The sequence below is a fragment of the Vigna unguiculata genome, chromosome 3 (genome assembly GCF_037176805.1).
Source record: "Vigna unguiculata cultivar grain cowpea cultivar isolate G323 ecotype 2 chromosome 3, ASM3717680v1, whole genome shotgun sequence".
Classification (NCBI taxonomy): domain Eukaryota; kingdom Viridiplantae; phylum Streptophyta; class Magnoliopsida; order Fabales; family Fabaceae; genus Vigna; species Vigna unguiculata.
This window is the reverse complement of record NC_140794.1, coordinates 1,793,915-1,811,959: the sequence shown is the minus strand read 5'-3', so window position 1 is coordinate 1,811,959 and position 18,045 is coordinate 1,793,915. Positions and strand designations below refer to the sequence as shown.

At 28.8% G+C, this 18,045-nt stretch overlaps 1 protein-coding gene and 1 pseudogene across 2 annotated transcripts; one reads left to right on the top strand and one right to left on the bottom strand.

Moving 5' to 3' along the window:
• Positions 1-6,825: 6,825 nt before the first annotated feature.
• LOC114176015 (cotton fiber protein) lies at positions 6,826-8,187 on the bottom strand. Its single transcript, XM_028060906.2, has one exon. It carries the CDS (start codon positions 8,063-8,065, stop codon positions 7,475-7,477), a length of 591 nt encoding a protein of 196 aa, XP_027916707.1. The 5' UTR covers positions 8,066-8,187; the 3' UTR covers positions 6,826-7,474.
• A 6,720-nt stretch (positions 8,188-14,907) lies between these two features.
• LOC114179840 (uncharacterized) lies at positions 14,908-17,554 on the top strand (annotated as a pseudogene). The gene is made up of 4 exons (XR_014993386.1): positions 14,908-15,188; positions 15,844-16,622; positions 16,751-16,844; positions 17,044-17,554. The product of XR_014993386.1 is annotated as an uncharacterized LOC114179840 (transcript).
• Positions 17,555-18,045: the final 491 nt, after the last annotated feature.

The following is an 18,045-nucleotide window of genomic DNA, read 5'->3' as shown; positions in this document are numbered from 1 at the left end:
TTGGGGGAAAAAAATTATGTTTCAATTGTTTAAGAGGGACCTTACGATTGTGGTGTTGGTGCTGAACAAATATTTGGGTATGACATTTTTTGTGCACATTACAAAGTGACTCTCTTTTTGCTCTTTATTAATTAATTATGAAAGTGTAAAATTTTCCTTTAAAATTTCTCCTCTTTTTTTGAAGGTGTTTTAAAATTCAGCACAACTAAATAGTATTTCAATTCAGTTTGGTTCGATTCGGTTCAGTTTGGTTTGATTTGGTTTGGTTCGGTCTAGTTCGATTCAGTTTGGTTCGGTCCGGTTCAGTTAGTGCGGTCTGGTTTACTTTGGTTCGATTTGGTCGGGTCCAGCTCAGTTCAGTGTTCGGTCTGGTCTGGTTCGTTTCGGTTCAGTTTGGTTCGATTTAGTTCAGTTCGGTCTGGTTCGGTTCGTTTCGGTTCAGTGCAGTTCGATTCGATTCAGTTCAGTTCGGTTCAGTTTGGTCCGATTCGTTTCGGTTCAGTGCGGTTCGATTCGGTCCAATCCGGTTCAATTTGGTTCATTTCGGTTCGGTCTGGTCCGATTCGGTTCAGTTCAATTCGATTTGGTTCGATTCAGTTCAATAAATAATATATAATGAATTTTTAAAATAGTTGTTAAACGTAAAATTAGAAAAAATAAAATATGTACATAAGAGAGGTTTTTAAAACAACTATTGAAGACAAAATAGATTTTTAGACTAACGGTTAAAAATAAATTATTTATAAAATAATTAATTTTTAAAATAATAATTAAGGGTAAAATTGGAATAACGAAATATGAACACAAGTATCTCTTTATATATTGTTATATATATATATATATATATATATATATATATATATATATATATATATATATATATACTAGAGTAAATACATGTGCTATCATGCCTATGTGTATGTATTTTTTAAATTTGTGTGATATTATATTAGTAGGTGATAATATTGTAATGTTATTAAGTTAATATATATCAGAACAGATGAAAGAATAACCATTGATAAATAATGAAGAAGAGAAATAGCAGAGATAACGATTTTATAAAAAAGTTTGTAAAAATAACGATCAATTTTTAAAAATTTAATAAATTATTATATCTAAAGGGTGAATTTGGTATTTGAAATGTGAATACAAAAAGGAGAATTTCTTTATATATCGTTATAGATTTTTAAATATGAAAAAAAAGTTTTCTGATGTAAAATTTTAGTTGGATAAAAATGGAGCGGCCCGAGTCGAGATTTCTGATTTGTATTTGGTTAACTCAAAAGCACAGAACATGTTAAGAGATTTAGAATCATGTACGAGGAGAATTGAAACAGAAGAACTTGTCACTCCAATATTTTTTGTCCTATCTTTCCTTATGTTCCGAAAACCCTAAACCCTAATGTGTGTCCATATTCTTACGTATATTTTCATGCAAGGGTTTCTTTCGATAATATATAGCAAACTCCAAGATGAATAGGCTTGGTATCATCATGATGAAATGTTCAGGAATATGTGGATATATGCGGTTAGGAATTTGATAAGGAAGGAAAGATAGGACTCAAAAAAATACTGGCGGGAGCAGTGATAATTCTGAATTTGCTTCATCGACGGTTGATGGGAACAATAGTAATTTCAGAGGAGCTGATGATGTTGATGAATCAGAAAATAATCCACGTCCCGTAGGGTAGGGAAGGATGGCTTCTGGGCAATTGTTTTTTGGTTCCAATTCAGTTCCAGCACTTCTGAGGTTCCATTTTCTGTCTTTCTTTCTTTTTTTTCGTTTAGGGTTCCGTTTTTCAATATAACAATCATCTTAACTTTTGTTGAATTTCAGATTCTAGAGAGCGCCTTCAAAAAGAGACCGTGGGTTACATGCCATACTGTGGTGTGACTGATGTTATGTTTGTTCTTTGATTTGTTAATTGTCGAGGGTTAATATTCAGAGCAAAACAGAGGAAGAAGAGAAGGAGAAATCAATTTCGTTCAAAAGATAATCAAGTGGAACAAATTATGCATTCATAAAGAAGGTTAACAACTGTTGTTTGCTCATGCTGCAGACAAATGGGATGCTGAGTTTTATGGTAAAGTCAATGATGATGTTTATGTAATAACATTGGTTAGTTTTCGCTTGACTGAATGAGGTGATTATTGTTAACAATGTAATTAACCTAATATTTCTCTTAGAAAGTAAATTTTAGGTGTAGCTTTGCTCATATTTCTCGTACAACAATTTCATTGCTTGTGTAATATGTATATGAAATGAGGTACTAAACACATAAAACACTCTCTAAAGACCAATGTTGTGTTGCACAATTGTTTGAGAAGCACTAAACAAATATATATTATTATATTATTTAGAAATAATTTACGTTGATACCATATGACCTATTCTACGTCGACTACGCACATTGCCTCCATTTATTTAAAAATATACCACTGTTTTTTTTTTTTTTTTTTCGCTACTAAACATAAATTGGGTTTATGTTAGACATATATCGGGTAATGTAAATGACTGTTTTTATCTTAATGTAAAAGATAAATGGTAGTAATTAAATTTCGTGCAGATAAATTTTATATTATAATAAGTCATTAAATTTTATTTTTCAGCTGTCCAATTACTAAAAAGAAGTTGGATTTCGAATCGTAGTAAGATTCCACAAACTAATAATCGTATTGAATTATTTTATCAGGTTAGGCTTATCCGTTTAAATAATGAAAATGAATATGAAATTTTAATGACTGAACGAAAAATTTTAATTTTGTTTAAACAAATAATGTAAGTTTAAATCTATTATTCATAAAACAGGTAATTAGATGATATAAATAGTTTTTAATCGAAAAAATGTTGCAGAGTATAATCATTCGGAAACCGTCTTTCTGTGGTACATTTAACCCTTTCTGAAATTATACGCTACAGTCACAGAAATAATAATTCGAAGAAGCAATTGCCTGTGTTTTTCCGCAATTGACACTGCATCCTATAGAAATCAGCCTACACTTATTATGAAAACTTTCATTCAAAATAAAGCTTTCACATTTCAAAAAAAAATTTAACCAGAGACAACATTGAAGATATATAACAAAAAAAAGTATGCATGTATTTTTGAAAATCTAATATCGATTATAAATAACAATAAATTTATAATATATAAATAAATATAAATGTCAAATGTCATCTTATAATAAAATTAAATTTGGTTATCTAAACTTTATTATAATAAATTTTATCATACGGTCTATTCAGGTTATTATTGAACCATATGTTATTATTTCATCTTGTACTCAATATATTAGTAGATACAAACTTGTCAATTTTATATAGTTGGATTAGAAATAAAATTCAATGTTTTAAATGTATAGTTTCAAGTAGCATGTTTTTCCTTCAAAATAAATAACAGATAAGTTTGCAAGTGTGTGTAGGGAAAAGGGGTGCGTATAATGGGAATAAAATAAAGCTAAAAAATGGACATATAGGGGAAATGAAAGTGGCTTTTATATTACCTAACTAAGCAACAATGGTCTTTTGGGTCCTTAGTGATCCCTAAAGCAGCATGTACTTTTATTTTGTGTTTGACAAAATAGCTCCAATGTTTGCCATAGCCATTGCTTTGGGAACAAATAGACAAACTAATCCACACACTAACTAAAGTTCCCTCAAATAATACCACTGACCCACATGTCTTCTATGCCCACTACTATCACACAGAATCACACTTTTCAATCACATAATTTCCCTAAATCAATTTCTTCTTCCAAGTTGTAATTTTTTTTATCATATTATGTTGGGAATAGTCCAAGTATGAATCAATAGTCCTCACATTAGATAGAAAAAATAAAGTTAAACATTATATAAGAATAAAAATCCATAATATCATTATTTTAAGGTTTTAGTATAAAAGTGGTGTCAAATGTCTTATATATGTAAGACTAACGTTATATAACCATATGAAACCACAATCTCTCAATGATTATGACCATAACTCATATATAACCAAAACATATGAAAGAATATATAACCCAACACATATTAATAAATTGGGTATGTTAAACCTAAAATCTCTATGCTTAATCTATAGAATCAAACTATTGAACATCTAAATGTTTAAATTGAATTGAGTCCATTTAAATTTGCAAAACCATACCATCTCGTCTTGTTTGTTAACATAAATATAATTTCGATTCCTTAGCAAAATAATACAAAGTTGAAAGTTATTTTAACTTGTGAACATTAAGACCCACTCTTTTGTACATATAGAACAATTACTAAACATTTTATATCCAAAACAAGATACTTTCATATTGATGACAAAAAAAAGATGGTAACGAAGATACGGATCCCAAATTATTTTGAGATTCAATGATTTTGTTCATCTTAAGCAAAAAGTGGATTAAGGGGCCTTTTTTTTAGACTCTATGATGGCACACGACGACAAGTGCCAAGCTAGCAAAACTGAATAATATAGTGTAGTGGTGTGATAAAGACGCGCCTTTCAATTAAATAACTCATTATTTTTATCATACGTTGATAACTCAAAAAAAGTTCAAATATAATGATTTTTATATACCAACATTGAGACAATCTTTTTCAAATTAGATAGGACAGGACAGCTTGTTAGAAATATATTTATGCTGAAATGAAAATATTTTTTTAAGCTATTAAATTTATAATTATATTTGGGGTCATAAAAATAAAATTTGAAAAATTAAAGTATAAATAGAAAATTATGTAGAGTGCGAATTTCATAACACTTTTAGAAAAAAAATAAAAACTTTTAAAAATATTTGACACTGCTAAACTCATAATATGACTCTTAATTATATTTTAGATGAACTTGAGTTTATAACACAATCCCACTGATTGATACCTTAAAAATATATTTAAATTTAGAAGCAAATAAATAATATTGGTTTCATTCTGTTGACGAAGTATGACTACATTAATTAGTATTAGTATTTTAATACTCAAAACCCTGTCATTAATATTCTAAACTAACAATATATCTTATTTTATGTGAAGACAGTAAAATAATTAAACTTCAGTATTTAATATGTTCACTTGAGTTTTATCAGCATTTTAATTAAAATTATGGCGAATTAATTATTGTCATTTCATCTTTTTCTAATTTGACAATGAAGTCTTAATTGCAGATGAAAAAAAAAATACATGCAGATATTTTCGGGTAAAATTTATGATAAATATTAAATTACTATTTACATGTAATTAATGTAATTAATGAGTATGAATATATAATTATATGTTTGGTAATACGACGAATAATATCATGGTTCATTGTAGTATCATCTATCAACTAATAATTATTAGCAATCTTTTTTAGAACCAAGTCATTAAAATAAAATTATTAGTGAAAAAAAATTAATTATTAAATAATTATTTAAAATTTGATTTACATATTTTTGTTTTTGTATTTAAACATGTGAAATTAAAATTATTTTTTGAAAGATTGATTTTTTTTAAATGCATATATTTTAGTACTTTCATTAATATGCAATTTTTTTAAATGCATATTAAATTTATTTCTATTAATATTTTAATAAGGAATTTAATCCGAATTGTACTTTCAAATTATTTTTTCATATAAATTTATAATTTAAAATTTTACTTTTAAATAATTTTATTTAAAATTTAAAAAATGATTAAATATGGTTTTTGTCTCTTAACTTTTAGTGAATTTTGGAATTAGTCAATTCTGAAACTTTGGACCAATTTAGTCTTTCATCTTCCAAAATACGTGGATTTAATCCTTGTGACCAAAACCATATTTAACCCATCAAAAATAACATGTAAAAATATTTATAAATATTGAGAGTTACAAGTACAAATAACAGAACAAGTAATAAAATAGGTATTTATAAATGGAATGGACAATGGATACATAGATACTAATAATAATAACTTCATTTGTTGTCATATTGGATTTAATTAATGGGAGAATGCTACCGAATACTCTAAAGACATACTGATTAACGAATAATTAATAAGTATTGATTTTATATTTTTTTTATTGAAAGCCGAAATAGTTAACTTCATTAACTAAAACAATATATATACCTATATAATAGATTTTATAAAAATAAAAATATCCTTTAAAATTTTTATGCTATCAAATGAGTATTTTGGAATTCTAAGCTCTTTACTAAAAAACAAAAAAAAAATCTATATAATTAATAATTTCAGATTTTAAAATATTATACGTTATTTTAGTGTAATAGATTTTGTTAAACTAAGATGAATGTTACAAAAGTTTATAGAAAAGTCATGAAAAAAACTCAATAAAGTATCAAATTAATTTTTTAACTTTTTAAATGTTTAATATTATTTTTTGTTGATTTTTATATTAATTTAAACTTTTTTATGTTTAATTATATTTTAATTTTTAACAACATTAAAATAAAATTATTTAATTATTTAATTATTTTTTAACTTTAATTGATGAACATTAAATATAATTGTACAATATTTATAGATATTTTTGTCTATTAAATAAAATAAAACTACATTAATAGTTATTAGATAAGATAAATTAAATTTTATAAAATTTAATGTATATTAATTATCTTTATCCAGTGTTAATAATAAAATCCAAATTATTTTTTTTAAGAAGATTTAAAGTGAATTAAGATATTAGGATTGAGTTAGTTTAAAGTAATAATAATTAAACACATAGTTCACAATAATTTTAATTGAAATACCTTACCATAAAAGACACCGAAGCATTAAAACCCATGAAATTTAATAAGGATAAATAGAGGTTATGAAAAAGGAGAAATTTAGAATGATTAGAGCAATTGAGAGACAAGAGAGACATAAAGGCCCTAATAAAGCCAATTTCCAACTCACCAAACTTGAAAAGCTGTAAATTAAATTTCTGCACTTATAACCAATAGCTGCATTAATCTCCCACTTTAATTTTTCATTGTGCAAAGTTGCAGTAGCTGCATTCCTTTATTGGGAACTGAGAAATTCCAAACCACCGGAGGAAGACACGCACAAAAAATTTCACAAACAAACACATCACATCTCTTTCTTTCTTTTTTTTTCTTTTTTTTTTCCCTTTCATTCTTTTCTTCCATTACACTGGTACTGTCACCAACATTCTCAAACCCCAAATACTGGGAAGAAAGAAAAACATAGTTCCAAAACACCAATATACAGTGTAGTATAGTGTAGTGAACCGAAACAAGACAGTGTAAGCAAAAACACAAAATAAGCATCAGGACAAACAATCATCTCCCAAGAACCGATCCAAAAAAACCAAAGCTGCTACATCGAATGAAAGCAATAAAGTCACGTCACATGTCATCCATGTCACCGTGCAAATGATCAATCTGATCATGTAACTCTCGTGATGTAGCAGCCAAAAATATGCAGAAGGTTCTGTTCATGCGAGATGACAAAAGGTTGTTGTTGTTTCGAAAATTGGAAGTTGAAAACAGTGGAATGCAATATTGTTCATCTGCTCCAGGAAGTATGATACGGGGACTCAAGATATGCCATTTTTTTCTGCAAGTTGAGGTCTTTGTAGAACTTCTTAATGAATTCTTCGGCGGCCACGTCGACTTGACTATCCCCGTCGTCTTTGAGAGGGAAGGGTGAGTCGGTGACTCTGAGTTGTTTGCCAAGGGGGCTTTTGGCGAAGGCGGGGAAGGGGGAGTTAGTGGCGTCGTTGTTGAGGATTTCGAGAACCTTCTGAACGGCGGAGAGGGTGGAAACGTCGTGGTGTTGTTGGGAGGGTTTGGAGAAGCGGTGGTTTTTGTGGGCGTGGAAGGGGACGGCGGGGCTGTTGCTGCAGCTGAACTCGTAGTCGCGTGGGGAGATGAAGGTGGCGTGGTTGTGGTTGGAGCGGCCGGTGAAAGAGGCGATGATGTAGTGGTGGTTCAGCATGAGGTTGTTCACCAAAGCTTTCTTCCCACGCTTCAGCATGAGATTGAACTCCGCCATTATCTTGCTCTTCGCTATGCCCTTCCTCAACATGAAGAACATCACACGTATGATGTTCCATACCTTCTTCGCCACCACCTGCGTGCTTCCCTCAATTTCCATTTCCTCACTGTCTTTTTTCTTCTTTTCTTTTATGTCTAAATGCTTAAGGAAGTGAGAGAGAGAGAGAGAGAGAGAGAGTAATAATTGAATGATTGGAATGTGTTTTGGTATGCAATGGGAGAGGGGGTTGGAGCTATTTAAAGGAGCGAGCGATATGCAAGTGCCACACGGTTGTTGTGCTTATTATTATCTCATTATCATTATTTATGTTTTTTTTAACAATTAATTTAATATATATATATATATATATATATATATATATATATATATATTTATTAATGGGATGAAAATGTTTAAATGGGATATTATGGTTTGGACATACAACCAATCTCCACGACCATATTTAACAATTATAAACCTATTTGTATCTTTAGCATAATACATCGTTATCAAACTAATTTTATACGTTAAAAAAATAATCATTATAAACAAGTATGCTATGCCGATCAAAAATAAAAAATAAAAAAATAAACAATTATGCTATACACAATATTTAATGCATAAATTTATTTTTATTTATCAATTAAGAAAAGATAATTAAAAGAGTGTAAACAATTACAATAATATTTTTTTAAATGAATAAATAAATTGTAAATTTAATATCATAACTTAGATTATTCATTCTATATATATATATAATATGTTTTTTTCTCCAGATGATCGTGTATATTATATTCGACGAGACAATAAATGAAGTTTTCCCAAAAAAAAAAAGAATAATGTAACCAATCATTGAGATAATGAGTGGGACACAATTACAATGAGAGAATGAACAAAGAAAGAGAAGAGAGGAGAAAAACATAATAAACTCAAAGCTTAGAGTTTAAAAATGTTTGTTAATGTTCTATTTTTCTATTATACTATTTTTGACTTGAAAAGTCTTTATTATAATGCATGAATTAAAAAAGTATATTACATATGCTACTTTAATAAATATTTATATAAATTTGAATTTTTTTAATGATAAACAAAAAAAATATAATTACTTAGGTTGATATTTCCGTCTCTTTTTCTTTCAAAGTTTGCTACGTGACCTTAATTTATAAAAGTGATCATTTGCGAATGATACGGGGGTTTGAAGCCAAGTTGGAACGAAATTTTGAATTTGGTAAGTAATTTTTTGTGTTGTTACTAATCATTTCCAGTTTAAGGAACTGAAGACTAATATAGTTTATTATTGTAATGATTCAATAATAAGTTTCCTTTAAAAAAAAACAAAAAGAAATAAGATTTCATATTGAGTATTGTGTTAGCGAGAGATACAAAAACTGAAGACAATTTAAAAAGCTGGTTTTAGTTTACCAATAAAATAAAAAAAATATTAAATTAATTATTTACTTCTTAGGTATAGTTTAGGCATATGAAAACTGATTTACTACTATTATTGTTGTACTTCACATAATTTATAATTATTATTATTTTTTTGACCACTGCTATAAAAATTTAAATTATCAAACCCAGTTAAACAAACACCGATAAAAAGATTGATATACATTATATATGATAGATTGGAGAGGGTGAGAGGAAATTTATATGACAATGACAAAAATGGTTATTTAAAAGTCTGCCATTGATGTTGGTAGGTTGGTGCATTACCAGGAATGGACGTTGGAGTTTACTCGAAGGTCTCCATGATGGAAACCCATGTTTGTTTATTTATTTACTTAGTCGATATTCAACTCCATTTCTTAAATAGAGTTTTAAACTTAAAATTTGTTCATAAAAAACATAATTAATAATTAGTCAACTATTTTAACAAAAAATATTTTCCGTAAATCCAACGAAAACTATTTATAGGTACATAAATAGATTTGCATACCAAAAACAAATAATTAGACATTATTTGAGTTTTTTTTTTCAAGTATATTAGCCTTTGCCGTGCTGACGAAGTATTGATTAAATATATTTCAACCGCGTAATCTCTACCGTCCATTTCCACTTATATATATATATATATATATATATATATATTTTTTTTTTTTCTGCGTCATTTGTTCTGAGCTTGTTATTCGAGGAAAGTGTGATATGTCAACTCGTTGTGACTGTTTAAATTACATTTTGGCTTATTTTTTTCGTAAGATATCAATTATATTATTAATAATCAAGTTTCCTGGAAAGTATGCATGAAAATAAAAATCACGAAAGAAATTGATTCCCGGAAATAGATTAGATACTACTAAGGTGCTTTTTCTACTAATTAGTTGAACCATAAACCAATTTTAATTTATTATAAAAATGTTTATTTATTTCATTACTTTTTACTCGTTAATTAAAAATGCTTATACTATAGTACAAGTAATAAATAACCTACATTTATAAAAGGTGTCGCCAGTGAATAATGCCCTTGTTTGGACCAATTTCAGCACTGCAAAAACAAGAGATCCAAAATCGTCTTGCAATCCCTTTCAAAAATCATGAAAGGTGTGATTGCTCCAGCCATTAATTCAGTTTACGTTTCATATACTTCACAGTGTAATAAGATTTTGATATCTACATTTTCAAAATTAAATATCCCAACAACACTGAAAAAACCATATATATTTTGCACCTCTCGATTACAATAGACAAAAATATAAGTCGTAGAGAGAATTTAATATGTGTGTAACGTTATCAGTGTCACTTAACGAACATCACTAAAAATATCTCACTGCAAAATCGCACTCATGGGTCATGAATAGAACAACTACTTTGGAAACGTGGCATTGTGGTGTTCTCTTATAAGAGCAGAGAAAACATGAACCGTGCTTAATTGGTTCGTTAATATGTGTGATTGGGCAAACATTAGGAGTATTAAAATTAGAGTTTTAATTTAATGATTTCATTGACAGTGAGACATCGTAACACAATTGACACAAATTATCGAAAAATAATATGCTTATATATTTACACCTAAAATTTGTCTTGTGTAATGTGTCTCTATCTCTCCCAATGTATATCGTGGCAACCCAATCTCTAGCGTTGAGTATTTAAGTACGAAAGATCATCTCACATTAATTCAGAATAAATGAGTGTATAGTGTTGATAATTTACAAGAGACAAAAATAATTGAAAATAGAATATATCTTATCTCCTCCTTATAAAAATCACTATATTTAATATAGCTAATTTTTTAGCTGAAGTGGATTTTAATGGGGAGTTGATTGACCAATTCAATATCTATGTAGAATTTTCTCAGATGCCACAACTTATACATTTTTATAGGGGAATTATAAATTTATATATGTTTTAAAATTATATAAATTTAAGTTATTTAATGTTCTATGATATAGTTTTCTAAGAAATATTAATACAAAAATTATGTTATTACTATTTGTTACATAGTCTATTAGATAAATTACTAATAGAATTCATATATTTTTGTTACAATTTGATATTTTGAGTCCATTAATAACACAATGTTAGTGATACTAACACAATGTCAGTGATAGTTACTTATAACTTTTTTTCTCTTTTAAATTTGATATTAATGCGAGACATGTGAATTTAAATCAAATGAAAAACACTTCTAGTAAATTCATATTAGACAACACAAGATTCGACATAAAAACAATAATTTACGTCAGATTATATTAGATCCATGTAAAAAAAAATCTATAGAAAAAGTGATAACGAAATAAACATTTATGAGTTTGTATTAAAAGAAAGATTTTGATAAAGTTAAAGAAAACCTGGTAATAAGAAAATTTATACTAGAATAAGTCATTGAATTTTATTTTTCAACTGTTCAATTACTAATAAAGAAGTTGGATTTCGAATCAAAATAATAATTCCACAAACTAATAGTCGTATTAAATTATTTTATCAGGTTAGACTTATCCTTTTAAATAATGAAAATGAATAAGAACTTTTAATGACTGAAAGCAAAACTTTAATTTTGCATAAAACAAAGAATGTAAGTTTAAATCAATTATTCATAAAACAGGTAATTAGATGATAAAAATAGTTTTTAATCGAAAAAAATGTTGCAAACCAAATGAAGAAGTTTAAACTAAGTCAGTAAAACTACCTTTGTTATGATAAAATTAAGGATGATAGTGAGTGAGTGTACGTAGTCGAGTGTATTAGATCAAACCATTGATCCAAATTTTTTTATCCTAAGTATGATGTACATACTCTAAATTTAGACTTTTAATTTATACTAAAACTGATTTTTATTAAATAAAATTATGACATCAAAAAATTATTTAATGTTCAATATTAATTAGTACAAATAATTTTCGTAAGATAAAATTCCGTTCGCCTATATTTTTATGAAAAAGTTATTTTAAGCTCTTCAACTTTTGTTACCGTTGTTGCAGAGAGAGTGAGAAAGTAAAGTAATATTTTATTTTTAATGCAACAAATAAAATGTTATTATAGAAGATAAGTATAGATGGAGGAGTTTCCTTAGCCTGGTCCTCTTCCAATCGAAAACCTTTGACTTTGAATAATTTCTTAGACTTTATACACTTTACTTTATAAAAGCATCTAGATAAGAGCAAGACAATTTCGAAGAGATAACCCATGCTTCACTTTTCCAATACTTTACACAATTTAAGCCACTATTATAATTTTAACACTTGTGCGTTGGATTCACTTTACAATATAATGAAAACATATATTAGATTACTATTTAAATAATAACAATAATAATAATGTAACTAAAATATTTAAATTTTAAAAATACATTTTTTTCTCACAGAAAATTGTGAGTGTTTTCTCTTTTTTCTCACTTTCTCATTAAAATGTTTTGTAATGACATGCAAATTGGACTTCAATTCTGATAGTAGTTTACAATGTGGAAAGTGACCATAAATCAAGGGATTAATTAATGTGGGATTCAAGCATACATCTATGATATATTGAATAGTTCTAAATAATAAGTTGACATGTGGGTAATACCCTCCATGTGATTTTTGGCTTAGGTAGTGTTTTATGTGAAAAAAATATTAAATTTATTTAAATTTAAATACATATTTTAATTATGAGTTTTTCTGAATTAGTAATCTCTAAATTTTTAGTTGTGAACAAACAAAAGTGCAACAGTTAATAAGATAATCTCATGCAAAACAATAGATGTCAATAGACAATTGAAATCATTATTATATTTATTTTAACAATGATTCGTTTTTCATAATTAAACATGCAAAAATAAATGTTTTACATTTTTTGTCGATTTTTTAGTTTAAGTTTTAGTTCAACCATTTAATTGCATAAGGTATATCACAACGTGGAAGTTTTTAAATATTTATGTAAGAGATTAATTAAACGCAAAATTGAATAACTAGGAGTTCTAAATGTGGATTTATGATGAACGGCATAAAAACAAGAAATTAATTAAGAGTGTATAAATATAATTAAATAAATCCGAACAACTAAATCCATAATAATATACAAAGATAATCCCCTCTTTCGTGTCCACATTTCATAATACCAATTCTACCTTTTACAATATAATTATTTATTAAAATTTTTAAAATTAATGGTTATTTTTACCTATTTTCTATAAAACTATTTATTTATTTTTATTCATCAACAATTAAGTTTTCTATTCATTTCATTTTATTTTTAACATTTCATTTCATTTTTAATAAATATAAATTTATTTTATATATTAACTTAATAACATTACACTATTATCACCTACTAAGATATTATCATTCATATCTAAAAAATGCATATACACAGACATTATCGCGCCTGTGTGTATGCTAGTAAATAATTATGAGTATACCTTTAATGTATTATTTCTATTTTTTTTTCAACTCTATAAAATATTTTATCAAATTCCGATCTATAAACCCATTTTGAGGATTATATATTTACAATGAAATCGAACACTTTTAAACATTGCATTGTGGAAGGCTTCCTTGTTCTTTGCAAGGACACATATTTATGAAGTTTGTATTATGTTTTTTTTCTGTAACTTTTTTTATTATTATTGTCTTTAGTTGTGTATGGAATAGTTGTAATGCATGACTTTCAAGGATGTAGTATATATTTTATTTACCAAGAAAAAAAATGTTGGTATATTTAAGTTTGACTTATGACAACATAATATTTTCATAAAAGAATATATTAATTATCAAAAAAATTAAAATATACATTATCAAACCTGTCTTGCCATGGATTTGTTTTTGTCTTTGTAATAATAAAGTGAATGTGTTTATAAACAAATTCATATATAATTAAACACACAATTTTCTATTCATTTTACTTCTGTTTCGGTAAAGAAGAAAGAAAATGATAGATATATCATAAATTCGAGTTTTCCTATTCACAAAAACTAACATATTAAAAAAATTTCCATAAAAAAGTTACTTCTTTTGTTTCTCAATGACTTTTAAAAAATAAATAAAATTAACACTACATAAACTTTTGGTTGAGTTAATTACCGAAAATTTCTTTTTAACAAAGGTTATTTTTGCTAAATATCTAAAGGATATTTTTTATTTTCTTAACTATGTTGGAGGTTTAATTAATATTAGGATTTCTTCCTATCTTCTTGCACCTTGATAATCATTTTTGCCTTTTTTGAATTGTGTTTAGAAAATAAAAATATTGGATTATATAATCTGAAAGTTATTTAGTTTCTGGGTTATATAGGTTTTATACTTCAGAATTTTTTTTTATTTTAAAATTATATAATCTGAAAATAAAAAAGATAATTTTCGAAATATGTAATTAGAAAAGGATGAAATGAAATTTTTATATGGGGGTGCAGAAAGAAATTTATGTAGGTGTAATAAGAAATTGTCTGATCCAAATCTCCGTATGAACGGAGCCCATCACCATATAAGTGGATCATGGTGATGGATTAGTAGAGAGTCGAGGGGAATAAAAAGCATCACTGAAGGGAAGGCTTAATAAGTGGTTTGAATTCTGAATTTGCCCCGAATGATTTGTTTGACTTTCTCTGGTTGCGTGTTGGAGAATCCCGTCCCAGGATTATTTTAGATGGCGACAAAATGTTAACTGCTACTTTTGGGCACTCCCAACTACTCTTCTGGTTTTCTGTACTTTCAAAGCCATTCATTTTGATTTTCTTGTTCCAACTACAATTTTAAACTACAAAGAGACTGAACAACCGTAATCCCACACAACACATAACATCACTTCCTCAGCCAAGAAAACAAGGCAAAAGGTAATTACTCCATAAACTCCATTTCTTGCTTCTCATTCTTCTTCTTCCCTTCAATTCTCTATACCTCTGCAATCTTTTATTCTTTCTTTCTTCTTGTTTTCATCAAGAATCACGCTCAAACGTCTTTCTTGGATTAAGTAGTTTCTCATGAAATTAAGTGTTCTTGGGCATCATGTTTGGGACTAGAAAGAGCCCATGAATGTTTGCGATTCTAAGACCATCTCCCATGGAAGAAATACTTCTCTTCCGCCTTGTTTGAATGAATGGTTGCACTTGTTTGACTTTTTATTTCTTGGGTTTTGTTTCAAGTCACGATTATTAGAGTACTTTTGTTGATGCCTGCACATGCGCCTCTTATCTTTCTGTTGCTGTTCTTGTTTTTATCTAAAATTTTCTGTGGTGTAATTGTTAGTAATCGGACTTGTTTATCTGATTGTTTTGTTGGAATTGTTTATACCCTCTTGCTGGTTTTCAAGATTTACTAGTAGTTTTGTTGGAATTGTTTATACCCTCTTGGTGGTTTTCAAGATTTACTAGTAGTTTTACTTTTCCGGAATTAATGCAAGAACCTAGATGTTGAAATGCTCAATTGTGCATCTTTAGAATCCTCTAAATATATATCTGAGCATTGACAGAGATTCTGAATCATATGCAGAAGAATGGAGTATCAAGCTTTTGGGAGGGCCCAGAGATCAAAAGTGGCGATTACAAAGCAGACATTGAAGGTGATGCTAGTTTTGGCTGTTGGTTCCTGGATGTTATATCAGATCAAGCAATCAAGAAATGATAGAGAGAAATATAGCGATGAAAGGAAGCTTGTTGGTGGACATGGAGCTAGATTGTTAGGGCGTAAGGGGATCCTACCACGGGTATACGAAATAGATTTTCCTGACTCAGGAAATGTAGATTCTGCAGGAGAAGCTAAAGAGTCAAGTAGTGGCAGCGATGATGGATCTGAGTCATCTGATGGAGCCAAGGAAGATAAGGCTGAAGCAGGGCTTGTACATATCAATGAGAAATTCAGCACAAGAGAAAGAAAAGAAGTGGGATTTGAACCACAAACTCAACCTGAGGTGTTATCTGAAAATCAATGCAGAGATTCATCCAAAACAACAGCCGGAAAGGTTGGTATAGAATCAAGAAGTGAGTCAGGTCACAAAGAGCATGGCATTGAGAAATATCCAAAGGGATCAAAAGTAAACGGTTCTAAAGGTAATGGCATAGAAAAAGAAGTACAACTCAGGAAACAGCTAAATGATGAGCATGTTAGACAGAATGCTACATTAGATTTCTCAGAAAAGGAGAATGATGTAGATGAAGGGCCAATAATTAGAGAAAAGGAAACCGGGATACAGAAAAATGTGGTGGAGGGTGCCACAAATGCTGAATTGACAGAGGAAATAGATGAGGTTCAAAGCTTTCATGATGAAAATGGTGCCCCACCTGATGAAAAGTGGCACCTATGAACTCTGGTTTACAAAGACGAAAAACATAATGAAAAGTGGCATCTATGAACTCTGGTTTACAAAGACGAGAAACATAATCTCATTAAACCAAACTAGCTATCTGCTTCACCGATTTCTGAAATGGTGCCCCACCTGATGTTAATGAAACTGAGATAGTATTTGGTCGGGCACACATTGTGCATGAAAGGAAGTTGGTTAAGAAAACACATTTATGAAGTCACATACGTAGAAGTGAATCCGGAAACATAAAAGAACGATGCTGATGAAGAAACTAATGCAGGAAATATTATTGCTCATTACGATGCTTCAGGCATCAAACACATTTCAGAAGGTGAAACAGATAGCTAGTTTGGTTTAATGAGATTATGTTTCTCGTCTTTGTAAACCAGAGTTCATAGTAAAGGAAGTTGGTTAAGAAAACACATTTATGAAGTCACATACGTAGAAGTGAATCCGGAAACATCAAAGAACGATGCTGATGAAAAAACTAATGCAGGAAATATTATTGCTCATTACGATGCTTCAGGCATCAAACACATTTCAGAAATCGGTGAAGCAGATAGCTAGTTTGGTTTAATGAGATTATGTTTCTCGTCTTTGTAAACCAGAGTTCATAGATGCCACTTTTCATTACTTAAAAAAAAAGTACAGAGCTGTAAGGTGTGAGTTTCTAGGCTATAGAGTTTTTTTTAGTTCATGACTATGTATGATGTAATTATACATAGGGAATTGTAACATTGCAGATATTTTTCATGAAGAGATCACTAGCTGCTGAATTTGGCCAAGGACCTCGAGAGGTTTCATTTAGATATGCAGCTTTGTTTTCGTTGGATTTGAAAAACTGTATAGGCCAAGATAAATGTAATTGTTGTGAATGATACATTTTGTTTTGCAGCTACATTCAGCTTTGTTTTAGTAGCTTGGTTTTCATTGCAAATCCGGTGACAAGGACTTAGAGTCCCATGATTTCTAATTTTATGAATGGAAAACACGATTTGGGAGAATGTTGTTCCTCCAAGTATGTGTACTCAATTTCAAATATTTGATTCGGTCCTCAAAAGTAGTTTTCTGATATGATTGACAACTCCTACAAATGAGTTCACAGGTATAAAGTCAACACACTCCATTTTTAGTAGCTGTTGGGGGACATAGACGAGGCACTGTTAGCAGAAATAAACAAAGAATAGATGAAAATCTGATATATTGACGCTATAATAAAAGATAGCGATGATACGCTGTAAAGGGTCTGAGGTAAGAGGCGATGCCTTATTCCATTCCTAAATCCTACTATTTTTTTGGTCAGAAGGACGCAGTTCATAATGAAAATCACATTTTGAGTGTTGCAATACGTTGTAGGGTTGGCTTTAGTCCTTGTTACTCCGTAAGAATGC